General features: G+C 41.4%; 1 protein-coding gene across 1 annotated transcript in view; it reads right to left on the minus strand.

Moving 5' to 3' along the window:
• The window catches only part of vps13c (vacuolar protein sorting 13 homolog C), a 355,084-nt gene that overhangs the window by 167,477 nt on the left and 162,742 nt on the right, over positions 1-24,865 (minus strand). Inside the window, exons 32-38 of the mRNA XM_068015185.1 lie at positions 20,095-20,262; positions 13,950-14,254; positions 11,020-11,167; positions 7,952-8,063; positions 6,869-7,014; positions 3,771-3,927; positions 320-399 (exon numbers count right to left, since the gene is read on the minus strand). Of these exons, the coding sequence (XP_067871286.1) occupies positions 320-399; positions 3,771-3,927; positions 6,869-7,014; positions 7,952-8,063; positions 11,020-11,167; positions 13,950-14,254; positions 20,095-20,262 (1,116 nt within the window). The remainder of the gene's footprint in view (positions 1-319; positions 400-3,770; positions 3,928-6,868; positions 7,015-7,951; positions 8,064-11,019; positions 11,168-13,949; positions 14,255-20,094; positions 20,263-24,865) is intronic.

Consider the following 24,865-nt stretch of genomic DNA (forward strand, 5'->3'; position numbering starts at 1 on the left):
GGCTGGAGATATCCGAAGGTTTTGCGACAAGACGTGAAAGTAAACCTGTACAGTTATGGCTTTATACAACATAGCAGTGGGAAACCTCACGTGGCACCATTTATCTACAAAGGCATGACACACTGTGCACATGATCTGCCCACAACCCATCCGGCTAATCCAAGCATGTTACAACATCGTATTAGCTAGGCTCATTCAGCAATTGGTGTAACTGGGACTTGATGATCATAGTAATATTAAAGTAAGCTGGGTTGGACCTAAAAAGCAGCTGGTGTTTAGCTGCCATTTTTCTGAAGAGTTACATAGTATAAAACTCTACCTTAATATATTGCACTTTGAGAAGATCAGCTCCAGGTTTGTCTGAAGAACTAATCAAATTAAGCGGTTTGTTATTTGAATCTGCAACAAAATAAAAAGTTAGTGAGCTTTGCACTAGGGACATCAAGCTAGATTTCAATAGGTTTCATTTAAACATAAATGGACCTTCAAAAAACAGAACACAACAACAGACAGTAAGTAATGAGAAAAGACCCAATAAAATGTATGCAAGAAGCTTGACACCATCCAAGATAAAGTAGCCTGCATGACTGACACCCCATCCACCACCTTCAAAATTCACTCTCTTCACCACCAACGCACAGTGGTAGCAAGGTATGCCATCTACAAGATGCACTGCAATAACTCACCAAAGCTCCTTCGATAGCACCTTCCAAACCCGCAACCTCTACCACCCAGAAGGACAAGAGCAGCAGATGCATGGGTTTCCCCTCCAAGTCACACACCACCCTGACTTGGAACTACATAGCCTGCATCAAAATCCTGGAACTCCCTCCCTAACAGCACTGTGCGTATACCCCAAGGACTGCAGCAGTTCAAGGAGACAGCTCACCACCACCTTCTGAAGAGCAATTTGGAATGGACAATAAATGCTGGTCCAGCCAGCGACGCCCACATCCCATGAATGAACAAAAAAGAAAATGGTCAAAAACAGTCCAAAAGCTAATTTTTAAAATAGTCAAAATTTCTTTTTAAAAAGCATCAAATAATAGGACATCAAACTAGAACCAAAGAAATGCAATATTTGTCTAGAATTGTTTTTTTCCTTCACTATCACTCTTTAGTTTTAAATAATCACACACAAAGTAGAAGTTACACACTTATTTAACAGCCAATGCAACAGCCCAAGAAGATGTCTGTAGAAACTGTCATAACAAATCTTAATAAAGGATATCCACTAATATGCAAAGAAAGGAGCTGATGTCCGTTAGCCATTTGATGTATACTAACTAATTATAGCCTCAAAATTCTTCATTTTACCCAGCTAGCCTATCTTTTATTAGGGACTAACTTGGCAAAACAATTAACCAAATAGACTTGAAAGAAGTCTTTTTACTCTTTGTACTGCAGTAATGCTGTATGTTAGCATCATATAGTCACCCAACTATTATTGTTGGCACAGTAACAAAACGTCATGCATCTAAATTAACTGTTATTAACACTATAACTATATAACAAAACCAAAAATACATTACAATTAAAACATTATGTTCACATAGCCATTACTGTTGACTGAACTGGTTTGAGTTCAGGGTACTTTTTCAGGCAGTGGGCTATTTGATATATTCATTTTAATCTTTTGTTTTACCTGCATCCTCAATGAAAGTCTTGCAGAGCATTATGGTAAATGTGCTACAAGAAACAGTTAATGTTGAACAATTAAGCAGACTGCTCTTGCCCGAATCCAAAAATGGTCAACTGAGGTCGAGGTGCCAATGGGACATGCGATTGGTCACAACATGCTGTGCATAAAACACTAGGAACCAACATGATCATTTTGCAGGTGAGGACTGTTGATATTTTGCATTATACACCCATCTCGTGTGCCAGATCAGTTTTGTCTGGTTAGACTGCAGCTCTGCGGAATGAATCCATCTAAATCTTCAAAGAACTATATTTTATTTGTTTGCACAAGAAACGATACTGCAAGTTTTTTTCCCAGAATTACTGCACCCAAATGCTGCAAAAAGATCTTAACAAAATGTTTTATCTGGTCATGACCTGGGTTCTGCTTCTGTATTGGATCGTTAGAAAATATCTGGCCTATAGTATGGTTGGAAATAATGCAATTCTATCTAATGGTTTATTCCATGTTGCAAAAAATCAGGAATGGCTTATCTCATGCATTTGGAAGTGACCAAAGAAATGGGGAATTTCTGTAAGCTAAGCAGAACAATGTTTGTATATGTTCACCCAGGTCTTGCAATCAGAGATTACTTTCAGCACAAGGACATGTTTTAGTTTATAGGAAACAAGGCATTTTCCAAACAAGTTGCATTCCACATGAAAAAAAAAATCAGGAATAAACCCAAGTTGTAAGGCAGATGGTATCACTAGTGTAAAACCAAGTCAATTGGTACCAGACTTAATTTTTGACCCACCATTGCTGAAAATTTGGTTTAATCTATGCACGAGTAACATTTCAGAACTCCAGACAAGTCTTAGAAATTACTGCTGGAACACTGCACATATATTATTGCTCAAGTCAAAGCCTTTTTTTAAACTGCAAGATATATTTAGTTACTAGAAAAAATTGCCATACATGTTTTCCAAGAAAAAAAATAGGCTGTAAAGGATTACATATACCATCAACAAAAGCTTCCAAGTAAGTGTTGCCAGATAACTCAATCAGGATTCCTTCTTCAGATTGTTCTGGCAGCACATGGCTCTTGACACAAAATATAGCTCAAAACCCCAATTAATTATTTACAATAAAAACAATGCTTGAAAATGATTTAAAATTATGTATACTTATGAGGCAAGGTTTATAGTGCAATTGAAGTGAAGATTGCTATCTTCATGGTTAATAAAACACTGCCCTGTCAAACAGGCTGTCAGCAAGACTGCAAATGTTAAGTGTCAATGAAGATACTCAAATACTCCAGTTAATTCTAGGAATGGAGGTGAATTAGTACAGAGAGACAGACAACAACTGGCCGCAATACTAAACTTTATCACCTTCAATACATGGGCAGAAGATTAGAATTTCAAGTTTACAGCTTTACTAAATAAATCACTAACAAATCCAATAAGGAATTCAGGAAAAGCATCTTTACTCAGATTGATGAGACTATGGAACTCGCCTCTACATGGAATGGTCACATCAAATACCATAGATGCACTTAAAGGTAAGCTAGATATGTACATGAGGAAGAAAGGAATCGGCGGTTATTCTGATAGAGTGAGGAGGAGGGTGGGAGAACATTCAAGTGGAGCATAAACACCAGTAAGGGCCTGTTGAGTCAAATGGTCTACTACAGTGCTGTAAAAATTCTACATAATGCCAAGTCTTTACAATGCACTGCTCAGAGTGCAAACAGCACTGCATTCTGCACAGTGCACCACTAAATGCTACAGCAGCATTGGAGCAGATACAGAGGAGACCAGCAAGTCTGAACCCAAGGGCTTAGTGGAAAGATTAAAGATCAAGCACTGCTGTGTGACAAAGGTGAACCTTAATTACATACAATATTAAAACGCAGACTAATGGTAAAGCCAGATTATTGTCAAGCTAGCTGTAGAAGAATGTCAATGTCAGGAGGCATTTCATTATTTTAATTTAATTTTAGGTGCTCAAAATACAGCTAAACGCTAGGATGGGTGAGTTAGGGTACTGAAGCGATGAACTTCAACAGGATTGGTGACCTTTTCTCACCCACTGCTGTTTTGTTTATGTTCCGTTATATTATATTCAAGCTATACATTTGTCCCACCTGTAAATTCACAGCAGTTCAAAGCAATTTTCTTCAAGTAGGCTGTTGCACTCAAATCATAGTTTCTTACTTGGGTTTCAGTTCCCAACTGCACCACATGAAACATGAGAAATGAGCGCTTCTGCTTCTCAATTTGCTTTGTTAATTCCACTACAACCTGAAATCATAACAGAACATATTTACTAGTCTCAACAGCAAGTAAAGCAGTATGTGGATTTTAATTATTTCTCTTGACATACTATTGTGGTGCTGCATATGATTAACAAATAGTAGCTAATCAGTATTTGCTTCAAAAAGATCACTGCTCTCAATGTTTCTTTTGTTTTATCTTACTTTTCTAAAGTAGGAGGATAAAGTTGTGGATGTGAAGAATCAATTAGAATGCTGCTCTGATCAGCAAGTACCAGGATATGCCAGCTGATGGCAGTATTACACTGCTAAATTACAGTTCTAACAGTAGCAGTAAATGTTATAAATCTACTTAATTAAACCAAGAACCTTCTGCATATTTGTCTAATATTGTATGATTGTACTGAGCCTCTAATGTTGCTGATTGATCTATGGCATCACATGCACCAATAAAGATCCTAAAATAAATCGACATTACACCAGATACACTTTGGTTCAGTAGAAAAAGATTTCAAGCAGTTTTTGGGCACCATAATTCCCCATTTCAGCACATAATCAATGCTGATACCTCAATGCAGCAGTGGCAGAGTGCAGCACTGCTGGAGGTGCCATCTTCCAGATCAGACACTATCCCCAGGTCACATTTGCCTATTTGGGTGGCACTATTCCAAAGAAGAGCCGCCAGTTCTCCTGATGTCCTGCCAACATCTATTCATCAATCAAACAAACCGGTCAATCATCTCACCATTCTGTGAAATCTTGCTAAATTGATGACTGCATCTGCCTTCAGCTAAAAGGAACTGGCATTTCCACAGCACCTTTCATGAACTCCCAAAGCACTTCATCAACAAATATACTAATTTGATTTATTTATTTTTATTTATAGATACAGCACTGAAACAGGCCCTTCGGCCCACCAAACTCCGCACAGGCAGTACCAAGAATCGAACCCGGGTCGATGGAGCTGTGAGGCTGCGGTGCTTCCGTTGGGCGGCACAGTGGCGCAGTGGTTAGCACCACAGCCTCACAGCTCCAGGGACCCGGGTTCGATTCTGGGTACTGCCTGTGCGGAGTTTGCAAGTTCTCCCTGTGACCGCGTGGGTTTTCGCCGGGTGCTCCGGTTTCCTCCCACAGCCAAAGACTTGCAGGTGATAGGTAAATTGGCTGTTGTAAATTGCCCCTAGTGTAGGTAGGGAATATGGGATTACTGTAGGGTTAGTATAAATGGGTGGTTGTTGGTCGGCACAGACTCTGTGGGCCGAAGGGCCTGTTTCAGTGCTGTATCGCAAAAATTAAATTAAAAAATTTAGAAGTGTGTTTCTGTTGTTGTCAGGGAGGGAAACAGCAGCCAATTTGTGCACAGCAAGGTCCCACAAATAGAAATGAGATAAAGCCATTAGTACTGTTGGTTGAGAAATGAATATCGGCCAAGACATCAGGAGAACTCACCTGCTCTTCTTCAAAATAATGCCATCGGATCTTTTACATCTTTCAAGAGAGCAGCCTGGGCCTCAGTTTAATATCTCATCCAAAAGATGGCACCTATGACATGCAGCACCCAAATGTCTGCCTAGATTATATACTCAAATCTCTGGATTGGGGATTGATCCTGCAGCCTACTGGCCCAGAGGAGAAAGTGCTACACTTAGCCAAGGTTAACAAGAATATTCATCAAGTGTCCCCTGCTCTTCTAGCATGCAGTAGCTTGCCCCAATCTGTAAGAAGTCCCTTCTGCCATGGTTTAAGGCCACTGAAAATTTTGTCAAGGTGGTTCTTGTGGAGTCTTCACATTTGCTTCCAGCCATGTTCCTCACAGCAGTATTCTATGATCTAAAAGATTTGAAGCTGTACTGCATTGCTGAATCCAGATTGTAGCTTCACTCAGTTTTGCACAACTGCCTACACTGTATAGGACTATAGCACATGACAAGTTATACCATACAAAGGCTGTGAAGTTCATCCTCTACAACATAAAGTTAGTATGGAGGTACAGCAAGTGATTAAGACGACAAATGGAATGTTGCCATTTATTGCAAGGGGAACAGAATATAAAAGTACCAAGTATTGCTACTGCTGTACAGGGCCCTAGTGAGACCACATCTGAGTACTGTGTACTGTTTTGGTCTCCTTACTTAAGAATATAATTGCATTTGAAGCAGTTCAGAGAAGGTTCATACAACTGACTCCTGGGATGAAGGGGTTATCTTATGAGGAAAAGTTGAACAGGATGTATTTCCATTGGAGCTTAGAAGAATGAGGGGTGATCTTATTGAAACATACAAGATCCTGAGGGGACCTGACAAGGTAGATGTTGGAAGGATGTTACCACTCAAGGGCAAGACTAGAACTAGGGGACACAGTTTAATAAGGGGCCACCCATTTAAGACAGAGATGAGGAAAAATGTTTACTCAGAAGCTCACTAGTCTGTGGAATTCACTTCCTCGGAGAGCAGTAGAGGCTGGATCCTTGAATATAGTCAAGGCTGAGTCAGATAGATTTGATAGACAAGGGAGTCAAGAGTTATGGGGGTCAGACAGGAAAGTAGAGTTGAGGCCACATTCAGATCAGCCATGACCTGATCAAATGGCAGAGCTAGCTCGAGGGGCCGAATGGCCTACTCCTGCTCCTAATTTGTATGTTCGTACGTAACTATGAAAGCTTTTGAATGCTCATCTTCCCCAACTAATACAGGTTCAAAATGACACCGATTAACCCAAAAAAAAATGGATAGGGCATGACCTACTCACCTGGCATCAACCACCAGCTGGATTTTCTTTTTCATTTTAATATGCTGCTCCCTCCCCCAAAACTTCTCCAAATAGTACAACTATACTTTTCATTTCATAAAACATGCAGCTTATGTTCAGTTAAGAGTTGCAGCATTAGGCTACCTGAACAAGGAGGACTTTTTGTGAGGCTTCCATTGTTAAAGCTTGTTGAAATTTCGAATCAAAATAATACTACTCACCTCTTTGATTTCAAAGTTCAGCTGAACATTGACAACATCATTTGGAATTCCTCCTTTCATTATTTCCAAAAGATGATCTGTTGCTGAGCTCTCACTTGCCACAATTCTCTCAGATTTAGCTGCTTCTTTGGGATCTTTGAGTTTTTCTGTTGATTCATTAATACGCAAACTGTTAGCAAAACTAAATTTGACAGCAAAGCTGAAGAATGACATTTTATTAAATTAATACATCAAGGGTACTCTGATTTATATATTCGCTCACCAAGTGGCTGATTAAATACTTGAAATATAAAATCAATTAGTTTATTTAAAAATCTTTAGCCATAATTTTAATTAATTGTTAACTTACACCTTTTAACCAAGGCTGAGAAGTACTATTAAATTAAACAAGGATTTTTCAAAAAGTAGGCACAAAGCAATTCCTCAATAAAAACAAACATTTCTGTTTATGTTTTTGGTCCACCATTTGTACAATAGAGATTGCAGCTCATGAACCATGATAATTCTATATTAGCTTTGTTTTTTGTAAATAAATGTGTTTTGCTACGCTACTTCACATAAACAGAGCTTTTGATTGTATTGGTAAATTGTGGCGATAAAAGGGTGAACAAATCAGTGAAAAGAAAGGGTGGAAACCAGCCTGACTCGCCCTCAAATTACAGGCAAAAGGTATATATTTAAAGAAAAAGCTTCATTAAACAAGTTACAAAATAACTGTTTTTCCCACTCAAACAAAATCAAACCAGTTCTGCGTAAACATTAGGCAATTTGCTCTCTCAGCAACGTCATTCCTTAATCGGATGGTTAAGCTTAGGTCAAAAGTTGACCGCTTTTGCAGATCATTGTGGTACGGTAGAGTGAGGAAAACAAAATCTGTGTCATCAGGAAACAAACAATCAAAAAAGACATCTGTTCCCTTCTCAGGAGACTGAATGAAGACTTAAATAAAGGCAAAAAATAGATGTGCACAATTAAATTTTTTGCAGGTTACTGTTTTCACTCAAATTCTAATGCTTTAGGATTGCAAACACAAGATTTAGAAGAAATAATATTTTTCATAAAATGTTGAATTACTGCCATTACTTTTTCCTTCATCTTTAAGTGCTTTTGTTGCACCTGGTTTCTTGCTGCCTTCAGCAAGGTTTTGCTCAAGGACTTTCATCAGAACAGTTAGATCTTCTTCACTGAGAACAATCTAAAACAGGAAAATAAGATGAAGTAAAACAGAACTCCAACAGAAATGAAGCCTTCTGCTCAAATATTAATAGCGCCTCTTCTTGTGACAGAGGTAGATTTTCGTCTTGCTCTTCCAGACATTAAACATTGCTTTAAGAAAATTTCGCAGAACCTGCCTGATTTTCAATGCAAGTAATATCAGGCAGGCCCTGTCACCAGCAGGTGAAACTCTCTGACACATTTTCCTTTCTTGTCATGCTAAAACCTTACAAGTCACTGGTTAGGTTCCCTTTGGAGAACAGTGTACAATTCTGGGCACCTCACTTTAGGAAGGATACCAAGGCCTTGGAGATGGGACAGAGGAGGTTTATTCAAGATGACACAAAACGATGAGGGACTTCAGTGATGTAGAGACTAGAGAAGCTGCTATTTTTCTCCTTAGAACAGAAAGGTTTAAGGAGAGACCCAACAGAGGTGTGCAACCTTATGACTTGTTTTGACAGTTTCTCGCTACATGCTGTGTTTCCTTCGGGAAGTGGGTGGATAACTGGGCGGCACAGTGGCTAGCACCGCAGCCTCACAACTCCAGCAACCTGGGTTCAATTCTGGGTACTGCCTGTGTGGAGTTTGCAAGTTCTCCCTGTGACCGCGTGGGTTTTCGCCGGGTGCTCCGGTTTCCTCCCACAGCCAAAGACTTGCAGGTTGATAGGTAAATTGGCCACTGTAAATTGCCCCTAGTATAGGTAGGTGGTAGGGGAATATAGGGACAGGTGGGGATGTGGTAGGAATATGGGATTAGTGTAAGATTAGTATAAATGGGTGGTTGATGGTCGGCACAGACCCGGTGGGCCGAAGGGCCTGTTTCAGTGCAGTATCACTAAATAAAATAAATAAACAAACAAACTGGAGGTCAGAGATTTAAAGTAATTGGCAAAAGAATTAGAGGGGAAATGAGAATATTTCCCCCACACAGAGGGCAGTTAAGTTCTACAAAAAAACTACTTGACAACAGTGGAACAGATTCTACGGAAACTTCCAAAAGGCAATTCGATATATACTTGAAGACTAATATGCAGGGTTATGAGGAAAAGCTGGGGTTTGGGACCAATTTGAACAGCTCTTTCAAAAAGCAGACACAAGCACGATGGACTGAATAGCCTCTTTCTTTGCTTGACGATACTATGATTCTCTGCACTCTACCCAGGCAATGGTCAATGCCCAAGTGCGAGAAGATTAGTCTATTCCCTTGCGTGTAAAATCTCCAGTGCACATTCTCTACAAACAACATTATTGAGTTACTCTGCTCCCTGCACAAGAATCCCATGCTACCATTACTCCTTACTAGCCATATAGCAGCAGGAGCTCCAAATAATAACTCAATGAATGAGCAGACCCAGTTTTTTATTTTATTTATTTTTTATTTAGAGATACAGCACTAAAATAGGCCCTTCGGCCCACCGAGTCTGTACTGACCATCAATCACCCACTTATACTAGTCCTACACTAATCCCATATTCCTACCACATCCCCACCTGTCCCTATATTCCCCTACCACCTACCTATATACTAGGTATACTCGGGGCAATTTATAATGGCCAATTTACCTATCAACCTGCAAGTCTTTGGCATGTGGGAGGAAACTGGAGTACCCGGCGAAAACCCACACAGACACAGGGAGAACTTGCAAACTCCACACAGGCAGTACCCAGAATTGAACCCGGGTCGCTGGAGCTATGAGGCTGCGGTGCTAACCACTGTGCCGCATGTGTGATAGCATAGCACGAAGCCCAGGACAGAGACTTGATCCCTGGTCTCTGATAAGCAAGCCGACTCAGCAAGGACAGCTAGTAAGGATACTGCAGTTGGCCTCAGTGCCATTGGGTTGATGCAAATAAAAAGATTTATGCTCCTGAAAGCTATCCAGGTATACTACTATATTCTAGCAATATTAAACCCTTGTACAGTACTTAAGTAATAAAATCCTGTAATGTGCAACTGGAAAAGAATGTACACTGAAAAGACAGAAGTACTGTTCACCATTGTAAACTGCAAGTTTATTAAAACCAGGATCACATTCAGACAAAAACAGAAGTCATGCCTTTCGCTGACAGGTATTACCAGATGGATATAGTTGATCAACACTCAAACGTCACTCCGATAGCGCAATACTTGCTTGATCAAACACGTCTGTTCTTAACAAACATAACTGAAAAAGCAACTTACACTGAAAGGTAAGTGAATGGAATTGTCAAACAAACTAACAAGATGCCACAGCATTAGCGTCCATATGTCTGCAACAATACATTTTGCTATACATCTCACACGCAGCTATCTAAGAGGAAACCTGACAATAGTCCAGTCAGCACTTTGATCGTATAAAGGGAGTCATGATGCAAGCTTTCTCCCAACTCACCGTCTACGCATACAAGGCACTTTCCATTTCCAGACCTATGAACTGGAATATATGAACATGTGTGGAGTAAGTGAGTTAGGGTGCTACAAGGTTAATAATTTCCCTTTTACTAGGATATTGCACATCAAAATGGCACACAAGACACACTGCCAAAATTCAACAGGTAGAAGGCGGCATGCTATTTGATCAGCTGTCTATAAACATAGGATAAGCAGCTAGGTCACTACCAGTGATATCAGCTCCCCTCTCCAATCACTAAGACTAAGACTAAGAAAATATCAGCCAGGGTTCTTGCCACTACCCTGCATCCCTGCTGGAAAATGCACGTTGGATACCATCTCCCATGTTTAAACCCCCATGATCTAAGCTTGTAATTATAGATGCAATTCAATAAAGCAAAGCAAAGGAAATCAGACCCTATGATTTACTGTCTGGACAAGGCTACACTGGGAATATAAAGTACAGCATACTGACAATAGCAGGGATACAGCTCTGTGTACAACTCCCCAGCCCAGAACAAGTAGATGACATGGAAATGAAAATACAGTAAAACTTTACCCACATTCATAGTCTTCAAATGCCCTTTGATTTCCACACTTGGGATTTTGAGATACCAGACTGCTGCCAAATTTCTTTGCACAGTGAGTTGCAAGTTGATAGGCTGCAGCATTTGAATGTCAAGCTGAGATGAACTGGTCTGCAGGACAGTCCTGATGGAAAAATGTAAGTGAATCAGTCTATCAGGTAAAGCTCTACATGTAATTGTAGATTAAAGTTATAGCCCATTTCCTTTGATACCATTAGGATAATTACTTTAATTTGTCTGACTGTAATCTATGGCTTTAAATTTTAATTTATAAATCTATACCTATTTTTGGGGTACGGAGATTGTCCATTCCACCCATTTTTCTACCAGAAGTCTCCTGACAGAATTTGCTTCTGCTGCAGTGCAGTCCTAGGGCTGCCCTCCAAATAACCCAAGTCCCATTCTTCATGTGCAAGGCCTGACAGTAAATTACAGGCTTGTCAGTCATGGGGAAGGAAGCATTACAGCTAAACTCAATCCGGTCTCTGCACACAGACTTCCCAGGACCCCTCCGCTTCACCATCTCTCTCGATCACTTCAATGTCTCAAAATTGTCTAAAATAAAAACAAGAAATGCTAGAAATACTCTGCAGGTCTGGCAGCATCTGTGGAGAGAGAAGCAGAGTTAACGTTTCAGGTCAGTGACCCTTCTTCAGAACTAGCAAACATTAGAAATGTAAAAGGTTACAAGCAAGTAAAGCGGGCATGGAGCAAGAGATAACAAAGGAGAAGGTATAAACAGGAGAAGGTCCCAGAATAGCTGACCAGAAGGTCGTGGAGCAAAGGCAAACAATATGTTAATAGTGTGTTGAAAGACAAAGCATTAGTACAGATAGGGTGGTAACGGACTGAAAACTGAAAAGCCGCAAGTACAAACATGAAAACAAACAGTGGGTAAGCAAACTGAACAAACCAAGATTAAATTAAATAAAACAAAAAATATATACAAAAAAAGGAAAAAGATAAAAAATCTAAAAATAAAAGTAAAATGGGGGCCCGTCATGCTCTGAAATTATTGAACTCAATGTTCAGGCTGTAGTGTGCCTAATCGGCAAATGAGATGCTGTTCCTCGAGCTTGCGTTGATGTTCACTGGAACACTGCAGCAATCCCAAAGTTGTCTGACTGCTTTGACACTCAGAACTGTATAAGCAGAAATTGCTTCCCATTAAATATGGGAATACCGAAGCCATTGTCATCAGCCGCCACCATAAACTTGGTTCCCTCATCCGTGACTCCATCTCTTTCCCTGCCAACTGTCTGAGGCGGAAGAGAAGCGTACGCAACCTTGTCTTGTATTTTGACTGAGGTGAGCTCCCGACTACATATTCACGCCACCACTTACACTGCCTATTTCCACCTCTGTAATATCGCCCAACTCCACCCCTGCCTCAACTCATCTGCTGCTGAACCTCTCATCCAAGTCTTAGTTACCTCTAGACTTCACTACTCCAACACATTCTGGGCTAGCCACCCATCTTAGACCTTTTGTAAACATAACTTCATCCAAAGCTCTGCTGCCCCTAGCCCAACTTTGGGCGGCACAGTGGTTAGCACCGCAGCCTCACAGCTCCAGCGACCCGGGTTCAATTCTGGGTACTGCCTGTGCGGAGTTTGCAAGTTCTCCCTGTGACTGCATGGGTTTTCGCCGGGTGCTCCGGTTTCCTCCCACAGCCAAAGACTTGCAGGTGGATAGGTAAACTGGCCATTGTAAATTGCCCCTAGTTTAGGTAGGTGGTAGGGGAATTGTGGGGATGTGGTAGGAATATGGGATTAATGTAGGATTAGTATAAATGGGTGGTTGATGGTTCGCACAGACTCGGTGGGCCGAAGGGCCTGTTTCAGTGCTGTATCTCTAAATAAATAAAAACTTGCACTAAGTCCCGTTCACCGTTCACCCCCGGTGCTCACTGGCCTACTTGGGCTCCCAGTTAAGCAACAACTTGATTTTAAAATTCTCATCCTGGTTTTCAAATCCTTCCATTGCCACACCCCTCCCTGTCTCTAACCTCCTCTAGTCCTATAACTTTTGTGATCTCTGCATTGCTCTAATTCTGGCCTCTTAAACATCCCTGATTTTAATCACTCCACCACTGGTATCCCTGCTTACAGCTGCCAAGGCCAGAGCTTTGGAATTCCCTCCCTAAACCTATATCCTGCTTTAGGCGCTCCTTAAAACCTAATTCTTTGACCAAGCTTTTGATCACCCGTTCAAATATCTCGTGATTTGGTGTTGAACTTTTCTTGGTAACACTCCTGTGAAATGCCTTGGGATGGCTTACTATGTTGAAGGTGCTATAGAAATACAAACTGTTAGTATTGCAAAATAACAATCAGCAGCAGGAGTCCCAAATTACTTCCCTCTCCTTAGCATCAGATCACTGAGGTCAAATACAGGCATAGTGTCTGCCTTTTCTCCATCTTAACAGAGCACTCACCCCAAACCAGATATTTCCTGGTCTTCATGGATGTTACATGACACCTTTTCCAGGTAAGCCATCAGGGGAGCTATTATACCAATTCAAACTGCAGGCAGTTTCAAAGAGGAAATTGAGCACTAAACAATTTGGTGCAAATACTAGCAGTTTCATCAGAACAGGAGTAAACACTTTAGCCCCTGGAGTCTGTTCTGTCATACTATTAGATCATGGTTCATCTGTACCTCAACTCCATTTACACGCTGCTTCATAATGGATAGTGGCAAAGGGCTTCAACTTTCTCCAAAAATTCACTTTATTGTTCATTTATGAAGTCAGTGCTGGACAGATGCATGTGAAACAATAATCATATAAATGCATCAAAAGGTACTGCAACTGATTGCTTAACAGCCCACTGAATTTTACTTTTTGAGCTAAAAGCAGATAGATAAAACTCCTTGGATCACAAGGTGTAAAAGTTTAACTTTACCTTGAAAGTTTCAGCTGAGTTAGGTGAACATCCATGACGTCCAAGACAGGTGGTACCGAGAAACCCTCATCTATGATCAGAGTGAATCTATTCTGAACAGTAATCAAACCCAAATCTGCCACCAAGGCATTCATAGAGATGGAGGACTCAGGGATGATGATGACCGGAGCTTTCAAATTTATGTCCATTGCCAGTCGGAAACTCTTTTGGGCAAAATCCTTCACACTGGAGGCTGCTTTTTCTGCAGCCTTTCCTGTGGCTGCACTTAACGCTTCCTTTGCTGCTTGGAAGTTGTCAAAGAAGTTCTACAGTAAACAGTTAATAACAGTTTGTCTGTATTCACAACACTGGTTAATTTCCAGAAGAGTACATGAGAAAAAAATGCTTTCCTTACAGTAAATTGTGCTTAGTGGGTTGGAGTTTTGAGAATTCCTACCTACCCATTACTTAAAAAAAAACAAATTTGCCAGTGCAAAGATCCCAGTAGTAACTGCAAGGCCACTGCAGTTCAACTGCTCTAGGGCAATCAGAACGAAAATGAATGGGCAGCAAATTACAGGTTGCAGAGTGGATTAACAGAAAATCACAGCCGGAAATCTGGGCTTTTTAATCCATCAAACATCACATGTCACAGTCAAATTAAGTCATACTTGAATAGTGTGCGCACAAATTTTCACCTAAAAATGAGGAGCACTTTCCAATCTGCACTTTTGCCTGAAGAAACCAATTAAACTAATCCATCTTTCGTCATTTACTTAACAATTAAACTGCTGCCTTAAAACTGGAAAAAGCCACTCTGGCCTGAGCAGTGATGTTAAACCACATTCAAACCAATTGTTTGTAGCCTTAAAAGGAATACACACCTACACTTTAGCATCAAAAAGTTAAACATTGGGCATTGTGGTATAAAGTTTCTATCCATAGAACAACAGTTCTTTCTTTGAATTAGAATGAGGAGAGACATAGTAGAAACATAGAAAATAGAAGTAGGCCATTTGGCCCTTCGAGCCTGCTCTGCCATTCATTATGATCATGGCTGTTCATCAACTCAGTAACCTGTTCCTGCTTTCGCCCCATACCCTTTAATCCCTTTAGACCCAAGAGCTGCTTCTTGAAAACATCAATGTTTTGGCCTCAACTGCTTTCTGGGGTAGCGAATTCCACAGGCTCACCACTCTCTGGTAAAGAAATTTCTCCTCATCTCAGTCCTGAAAGGTTTACCCCATATCCTTAGACTATGACCCCTGGTTCTGGACTCCCCCACCATGGGGAACATCCTTCCTGCATCTACCCAGTCAAGTCCTGTTAGAATTTTATAGGTTTCTACGAGATCCCCCCTCACTCTTCTGAACTCCAGCGAATATAATCCTCACCGACTCAATCTCTCCTCATACGTCAGTCCCGCCATCCCAGGAATCAGTCTGGTAAACCTTCGCTGTACTCCCTCTATAGCAAGAACATCCTTCCTCAGATAAGGAGACCAAAACTGCACACAATATTCCAGGTGGGGCCTCACCAAGGCCCTGTATAATTGTAGCAAGACATCCCTGCTCCTGTACTCGAATCCTCTCGCTATGAAGGCCAACATACCATTTGCCTGTTTTACCGCCTGTTGCACCTGCATGCTTACCTTCAGCGACTGGTGTACAAGAACACCCAGGTCACGCTGCATATTCCGCTCTCTGTTTATAGCCGTTCAAATAATAATCTGCCTTCCTGTTTTTGCTACCAAAGTGTATAAGCTCACATTTATCCACATTATACTGCATTTGCCCACTCACGCAACTTGTCCAAATCATCCTGAAGCCTCTCTGCATCCTCCTCACAACTCACCCTCCCACCCAGTTTTATGTCATCTGCAAATCTGGAGATATTACATTTAGTTCCCTCATCTAAATTATTAACATATATCGTTAATAGCTGGAGTCCTAACACCAATCCCTGCGGTATCCCACTAGTCACTGCCTGCCATTCGGAAAAAGACCCATTTATCCCATTCTATGTTTCCTGTCTGTCAACCAATTTTCTAACCATTGCAATACACTACCCCCAATCCCATGCGCTTTAATTTTACACATTAATCTCGAGACTTTGTCGAAAGCCTTCTGAAAGTCCAAATGAACCACATCCATTGGCTCCCCCTCATTAACTCTACTAGTTACATCCTCGAAGAATTCTAGTAGATTTGTCAAGCATGATTTCCCTTTCGTAAATCCATGCTGAGTCTGCCTGATTCTACCACTGTTCGCTAAATGCACTGCTATAAAATCTTGGATAACGGACTCTAGAATTTTCCCCAATACTGACGTCAGGCTGACTGGTCTATAATTCCTTGCTTTCTCTCTACCTCCCTTTTTAAATAGTGGGGTTATATTAGCTACCCTCCAATCTGTAGGAACTGTTCGAGTCTATAGAATCTTGGAAGTTGACCACCAATGCATCCACTATTTCTCGGGCCACTTCCTTAAGTACTCTGGGATGCATACAGTCAGGCCCTGGGGATTTATCGGCCTTCAATCCCATCAATGTCCCCAACACCATTTCTCTACTAATACTGATTTCCTTCAGTTCCTCTCCCTCACTAAGCCCGGTGTTCCCCAACATTTCTGGTATGATATTTATGTCCTCCTTTGTGAAAACAGAACCAAAGTATGCATTTAGTTGGTCAGCCATTACTTTGTTCCCCATAATAAATTCCCCTGTTTCTGACTGTAAGGGACCTACATTTGTCTTCACCAATCTTTTTCTCTTCACATACCTATGGAAACTTTTACAGTCAGTTTTTATGTTCCCTGCAAGCTTGCTCTCGTACTCTATTTTCCCTTCCTTAATCAATTCCTTTGGTCCTCCTTTGCTGAATTCTAAACTGCTCCCAATCCTCACGTCTGTTGTTTTTTCTGGCAGATTTATACGCCTCTTCGTTGGATCTAATGCTATCTCTAATTTCCCTTGTAAGCCATGGTTTGTCTACCTTCCCCGTTTTACTTTTGTGCCAGACAGGGATAAACAATTGCTGCAGTTCATCCATGCGCTCTTTAAATGTTTGCTATTGCCTATCCACCTTCACCCCTTTAAGTAACGTTTCCCAATCTGTCATAACCAACTCACGCCCCTTACCTTCGTAGTTTCCTTTACAAAGATTCCAGGACCCTTGTCTCAGAATCAACTACATCACTCTACATCTTGATGAAGAATTCTATCATATTATGGTCGCTCATCCCCAAGGTATTTCGCACAACTCGATTGTCAAGTATTCCTCTCTCATTGCACAATACCCAGTCTAGGATGGCCTGTTCGCTCGTTGATTCCTCAACATATTGGTCCAGAAAACCATCCTGTATACACTCCAAGAATTCCTCCTCCACGGTATTGTGACTTATTTGATTTGCCCAATCTATATGCAGATTAAAATCACCCATAATTACAGATGTTCCTTTATCACTTGCATCTCTGATTTCCTGTTTAATTCCATTCCCAACATCACCACTGCAGTTTGGGGGTCTATATACAACCCCCACTAACGTTTTTTGCCCCTTAATGTTTCTCAGCTCTACCCATACAGATTCCACATCGTCAGAGCTAATATCTTTCCTCACGATTGCATTAATTTCCTCTTTAACCAGCAATGCAACTCTGCCACCTTTTGCTTTTCATCTGTCCTTCCTAAATACAGAATACCCCTGGATGTTCATTTCCCATCCCTGGTCACCTCGCAGCTATGTCTCCATAATCCTGACTATATCATACCCGTTTACATCTATTTGCGCGATTAATTCATCCAATTTATTGCGAATGCTCCACGCGTTAAGGCACAAAGCCTTAAGGCTTGCCTTTTTAACATTACTTGTCCCCTCCCCACTATTTTTCACTGTGGCCCTGTTTGCTTCTGGCCCTTGATTTCTCTGCCTATCACTTTTTTTTTAAATTTGATCTGCTATTGAAAAAAAAAAATCTATCTTCCACAACAGTAAATTTAATCTGTGATGTAAAACAGATTGATTATTGATTTTTGCCTAAACTATAAATGAAATTTTTAAAGATGTGTTTTGAGTTAACGCGTCGCATGTTCCCCATTTTCACACTTGCAGAACCTTGAACTATTCAGCACTCCTTTGCACGTATGCCAAGAATATAAAAGGCTGCATTTATATAGCACTTTTGACATCCTCAAGATGTCCCAAGGCACTTCACAAGCAATTAATTACTTTTGGCACGTCGTGACTGGTTCGACAGGCAAACGTGCAAGTAGTTTATACACAGCAAAACCCCACAACAGCGATGAGATAACTTGCCAGATAATCTGCTCAAGTTATGTTGGTTTCAACAGCGGGAAATCCTCCTGCTTTGTAAAATAGTAACTTGGAATCTTTCACATTGAACTCAATAGGCAGAGAGGGCTTTGCTTTACAGTTTTATCCAAAAGATGGCTTATGCGACAATGCAGCTCTCCCTCAGTCAATGCCAGCCCCAGTTACATGCTCAAGTCCAAAACTAGGACCTGAACCCACAGCTGTCTAACTCAGAAGTGAGTGCTATCAAATGAAAAACATTTTTTCGTTCAGGGATGTGGGAGTCGCTGGCAGGCCAACATTTACTGCCAGCCCGAATTGCCCCTTGAACCACTGCAGTCCTTGGGGTATGGGTAACGAACAGTGCTGTTAGGAAGGGAGTTCCAGGTTTTTGACCCAGTGACAGTGAAGGAACAGCAATATCGTTCCAAGTCAGGGTGGTATGTGGCTTGGAGGAGAACTTGCAGGTGGTGATGCACCCATGCACCTGCTGCCCTTGTCCTTCGAGGTGCTGTCGAAGAAGCTTTGGTGAGTTGCTGTTATGCATCTTGTAGATGGAACACACTGCTGCCATTCTGCATCGGTGGTGAAGAGAGTGAATGTTGAAAGTGGTGGATGGGGTGCCAAGCAAGCGGGTTGTTTTGTCCTGGATGGTGTCGAGCTTTTTGAGTGTAGTTGGAGCTGCACCCTTCCAAGCAAGTGCAGAGTATTCCATCACACTTTTAACTTGTGCCTAGTAGATGGTGGATAGGCACTGGGGAGACAGGAAGCGAGTTACTCACTGCAGAATTCCCAGCCTCAGACCGGCTCTTGTAGCCACAGAATTTATGCTACAGGCTGGTCCAGTTCAGTTTCTGGTCAATGGTGACGTCCAAGATGTTGATAGTAGGGGATTCAGCAATGGCAATGCCATTGATTGCCAAGGGGAGGTGGTTAGATTCTCTCTCGTTTGAGATGGTCATTGCCTGGCACTTGTGTGGTGTGAATGTTACTTGCCACTTATCAGCCCAAGCTGCATGCTGTCCAGCTCTTGCTGCATATGAACATGGGTTCCTTCAGTATCTGAGGAGTTGTGAATGGCGCTTAACATCATGCAATCAGCAAACTTCCCCACTTCTGACCTTATGGTAGAGGGAATGTGATGAACTAGCTGAAGATAGTTGGGCCCAGGAAACAACTTGAGGAACTCTTGCAGTGATGTCCTGGCACTGAGATGATTGACCTCCAGCAACAACAACCATCCTCCTTTGTGCTAGGTATATCAAGCAGACACCAAGCCATATAGCCACTAAAATAACCAGCACCATGCCAACTACTTTTGCAGAGATTAGAACAAATAGAAAAATCTTTACTCAATTATTACTTCATTTACATTTTAAGTCTTCTCCCCCTTTCCTCCACAAGATGTACAATGCAGCAGGCACTGGGTATGGGGCAAAAACAGGAACAGGTTACTGAGTTAGATGATCAACCATGATCATAATGAATGGTGGTGCAGGCGCGAAGGGCCGAATGGCCTACTCCTGCTCCTATTTTCTATGTTTCTATGTTTAAGCAGCATCAGGATATGCTCATACTACCCCATGGCTGGAGACAGGGGCAGCATACACATCAGGCTAACAGAGAACAGCAACAGAAAATAATGACAAAAGTGAAAAATTGAAAAAAGGGATACTCTATAAACAGATATTCTCCGCTGAAACTTTACCAAAAGGAGAAAATGAAATTGGTGGGATGCGGGTTAATCATGTTCAGTGCACCTCACATGAAAAACTACTGAAACTAACATTTAACAAGAGTTATCTATTAGATTTATAACCATTAATAAATGTAAATTGGCATTAAACTGGACTTACCAGTAATGACATAACAAATGTATGTAGGTATATAATCTGAATACACCCAACTCGTAATGTGACTTTGCCATCCACCTTTGACATATCAGCATAGTTGTCACCATCAATAGCATTCGGATACAAGATTATATTAAAGCTGAAGACTTCATTTCCAACAATGGAGACAGCCTAGAAAAGGAGGTACAACAGTTAACTCAAAGTATTTAAATAGAAAAAAAACTGCATAACAAAAGCATTAAAACCTCAAACTCTCAACCCAAGGCTTCAGGTTGGCAAAATGGTCACCATTTCTGCACTGCAGAAAAGGCAGAGAGTCCTTAGCCTACCTAGCAGACATAACCACATAATAATTACTATATGGAAACAGGCTGCTCATCCCAATAAATCCATGCTGTTGTTTATCTGTTACAAGAGCATGAGTCTAAATTCCAAGTCTCAGATCTCTGGTCCCTTTATCCCCCTTTCTTTCATCCACGTAATCTATTTTATATATTGGCACAGTCATTGCTTCAATCATGACCTCTGACAGTGCATTCCAGCCTCACAATCCTCTGCATAAAATAAATTTCTCCTGCTGCTAAATCTAGTCGTACCGACAGTCCCTCGTTCTGGACCCCCCAACCATTGGAAGCAGTTTGTTGCTATCTACCTCATCCTATTCCTTTATAATTCATCCCTATCAAATCGCTCCGAGGACTCATGATTCTATTGCTGGGATACAGTTGTAGATTTTACAAGGTAATCACTGGAAGCCAAGGTAACAGACGTCACGATCACAAGAACTGCAAAAATCACCAAATACAAAAGCACGTTTAGTTGTAAATGGAGATCTGAGGACAGCATCAAGACTCAGGACAAACTAGGTCTCCAGTATTATTGGATCTCTCGACTGACTATAGGCCATTTACATGAAAATACCATCAATGGTGCTCCATCCCCATCAATATAAATCATCCCAGCAACTGAAATCCATACAAGCAGACATAAACACTGACATGACCATGTTTCATCATTTAATCATCACGACACTAAAATCATTATTTTTTGTTTTTAGATTAATATGTTGGTAGGAAAAAAAATCAGTATTTTACCATTTGAAATCAGAGGTGGAGTCAAATTAAATGAACTTCATAAAAAAACTGATTAAAGATCAATCGACACCCTAAAATCTGTTCATTATATATGCTTTTACTTGACATGAATGTACCAGGTGTTGTCACATTATGCACATTTTAGGGAACAGTTGCATGTAGGAAAATTTATAAGCTATGCAGTAATTGCAATGCTGCAATTGCTTATACGACTAGCGTCGTAAAGATTGGCTCCAGGTCCATCCTTCATCAACTGCCTTTAACAATCGTGGGATGGATCTTAAAAAAGCGATGAGTGTTGCCTTGCAGGAAGCAGTCGAGGTTGAGTGCCATATAAAAGCCAATAGCAGCTTTGGCGCCTTGCAGAGCTGCTCTCTGCAACCAAGTAACACGATTAGCAGACAGTGTCAGCAAGCCAGTCCAACCCAGCTCACCAAGAAAATGTAATCAGTAATTGAAAGGAAAACATGACAAGTGGGTACTGGCTTGTTTTCATGTCAATTCTAATGCTGTGTAAAAAGGTACAGAGAATGCATTGGAGTCAGCCAAGTAGATCAAGGATTTAACAACTGGTAGCAGCTTTAACATGCTCACCAAGCCAATGATTCCTTGGACATCACTTGCTGACAGCACATCCTACCACTTACCCACTGCTGCAGTTTTAATGTGGCAACAATGTGAATCAGCACAAAATACCTGGGGCTCAGCCTGGCACACCCAGTCTACAGTTGTAACCTGTACCTGAACTCCACCTAGTGCGATTGACAATCTGGGACTCCATCTCCATGATCTGTCCAGGGAGAGCTGGACATAGTGTTAATTATATATCAATTGTGTTTAATTGTATGCAGGTGGTGGGCATAAACTTGGGTTTCACCTGAGCACAAATAGAGACACCCTTATGGAAGCTGTGATGTAGTTAAGAGGTAGGTACATGCTTGTAATGTTTCACTTTAAATAAATGTAAAACTGAGTAAAGATTGGCTCCAGGTCCATCCTTCATCAACTGGCTTTCCAGAATATAACATGTAGCAGCCTACAAAAGGCATATTTTTGAATGCCTGTGAAAAATCCAAGATTTCTTGCTTCTCGCTAGATCATGAGTGAGGCTTAACTTTACTAAGAAACTGCATCTCTCTAAATAAATTTAGGAGAGTTGGCATGTCTGCTTTACTGATTTTTGTTGCTTATTTTGTTTTTTTTTATAAATCCTGTTTTCTATTAACGATGTGAACACTGCACTCAGCTCAACTACAACGATAGCAACTTGCATTTATATAGTATTTTTAAACATAGTAATATGTCCCAAAGTGCTTCACAGAAGCGTAATCATGGAACAGTTGACACCGAGCCAAAGGAGACAAAAGGACAAGTGACAATATACTTGTTCAAAGAGGTTTGTTGTAAGGAGCGCCTTAGAGGAGAAGAGAGGTATAGAGGTTTAGGGAGGGAATTTCAGACTTAGGGCCGAGACAGCTAAATGTACAGCCACCAAGTGGGGCAAAAGTAGCAGGGGGATGCGTAAAAGGTCAGCATTGTCAGAATGCTGAGTTCCAGAAAGGTTGTAGGGCTGGAGGTGAATACAGAGATTGAGAGGGTCCAAGCCATGGAGGACTTTGAACAGGAGAAGAATAATTTTAAAACTGATGCATTGGTGGATCAGGAGCCAATATAGGTCAGCGAGTCCAGTAATAACAGGAAAATAGGGCTTGATGCGAGTTAGGATAGGGGTAGTGTAGTTTTAGATGAGCTCAAGTTCATGGAGGGTGGAAGATAGGAGGCTGATCTTGGGGGCACTGGGGTACTCCAGCGTAGAGACAACAAAAGCAGAGATAAGGGTTTCAGCAACAGATGGACAAAGGCAGAAATGCTGACGGACAACATTGTGGAGGTGAAAATAGGCTGCCTTTGTGACAGAGAGGATACGTCAGAAGCTCAGCTCCTCGTCTAATACGATGCCGAGATTACAAGAGTCTGTTCAGCACAAAACTGTGGCCAGGGAGGAGGACAGAATCAGTAGATCAGGAGCTTTAAACAATTTTATTTAACAACTTTCTGTATTGCTTTGAGGACAGTTTGAAATATATTCCAACGTTGTAAAATTAAAATCATACAAATTATGAAAATCATTACAGGAATGTGCATTGGGTGCATGTTTGGTACTGACTTTTAAGCACAATTATTCAAAGCAAGGAAAGAGAATTACCTCAAAAAAAGGTAACAGTGCTTTTAAAATTGTGCTCGTTTAATAAGGAGGGGAAGCTGTTTACAGACAATTCTAGTACTGAGCTTGATAAAGTAACTCATGCCTACCAACAGCAAGACCTGAACAACAATATGTGCGGCACAGTGGCGCAGTGGTTAGCACCGCAGCCTCACAGCTCCAGGGACCCGGGTTCAATTCTGGGTACTGCCTGTGAGGAGTTTGCAAGTTCTCCCTGTGACTGCGTGGGTTTTCGCCGGGTGCTCCGGTTTCCTCCCACCACCAAAGACGTGCAGGTGATAGGTAAATTGGCCATTGTAAACTGCCCCTAGTGTAGGTAGGTGGTATGGAATATGGGATTACTGTAGGTTTAGTATAAATGGGTGGTTCTTGGTCGGCACAAACTCGGTGGGCCGAAGGACCTGTTTCAGTGCTGTATCTATAAATAAAATAAATAAAACATCCAGGTTTGGGTTATTCATGCCACACCAGTCCACATCAGTGCAAGGCAAGGACCGTGTCCAAGAACGGCCGAACCCTTCCCTGACCTTCAACAGCACCACTATCGGAGACCCCCACAGCCAGCTCCTTCACAGTCACCACTTACCAGAAGCTGAACTGGATCGGCAACCTCAACAACATGGCTACAAAGCAGGGTAAAGGTCTGGTATTTTGTGATGATCCACGCACATCAAACCTGCTCCATCATATGCAAGGTTCAACTCAGGAATTTACATCACTTGCCTGGATGGGTGCAGTTACAACACTCAAGAAACTCCACATCATCCAGAACAGTGGAGTTCATTTGATCAGTGCCCCTGCTACAAGATTCAATGTCTCCCCTTCCATCACCAGTGCACTGTGGCTGCAGTATTTATAACCTACACAATACACTGCAGAAACAACAGGACCTCGCAGTCCTACAACCTTGACCACAAAGGATAAGTCTCACAACATCCTAACTTGGACATGCATCATCGTTCCCTCACCTGCACTGAATGAAAATGCTGCAATGCCATCATTGGAACAACACACAATCATAAAACAGCAAAGGAGATCATTTGGCCCATCAAGTCTGCACCAGCTCTTTCAAGCAGCAATCCAGTTAGTCCCACTCCTCTGCTCTTTCCTCCATATCCCTACAATTTTTTTTCCTTCAAATATGTACAAATTCCCTTTGTAGGCTATTGATATGTTGGTGGATACAAATTCAAGTAACTTATTCCAAATACCAACTATTAGTTGTAAAGAAATTCTCTCATGCTGCCTCTGGTTCTTTTGCCAATCACATTAAATCTGTGCCCTCTGGTTAGCAACCCTCCTGCCACTGGAAACAGTTACTCTCTTTTTCCTCTATTTAAACCCTTCATGATTTTAAACATCTCTATCAAATCTCCTCCTACCCTTCTCTGCTCCAAGGAGAGCAGCCTCAGCTTCTCCAACCTATCCACATAACTGTAATCCCTGAAACCATTCT

Source organism: Heterodontus francisci, chromosome 35, assembly GCF_036365525.1.
Source record: "Heterodontus francisci isolate sHetFra1 chromosome 35, sHetFra1.hap1, whole genome shotgun sequence".
Lineage (NCBI taxonomy): Eukaryota > Metazoa > Chordata > Chondrichthyes > Heterodontiformes > Heterodontidae > Heterodontus > Heterodontus francisci.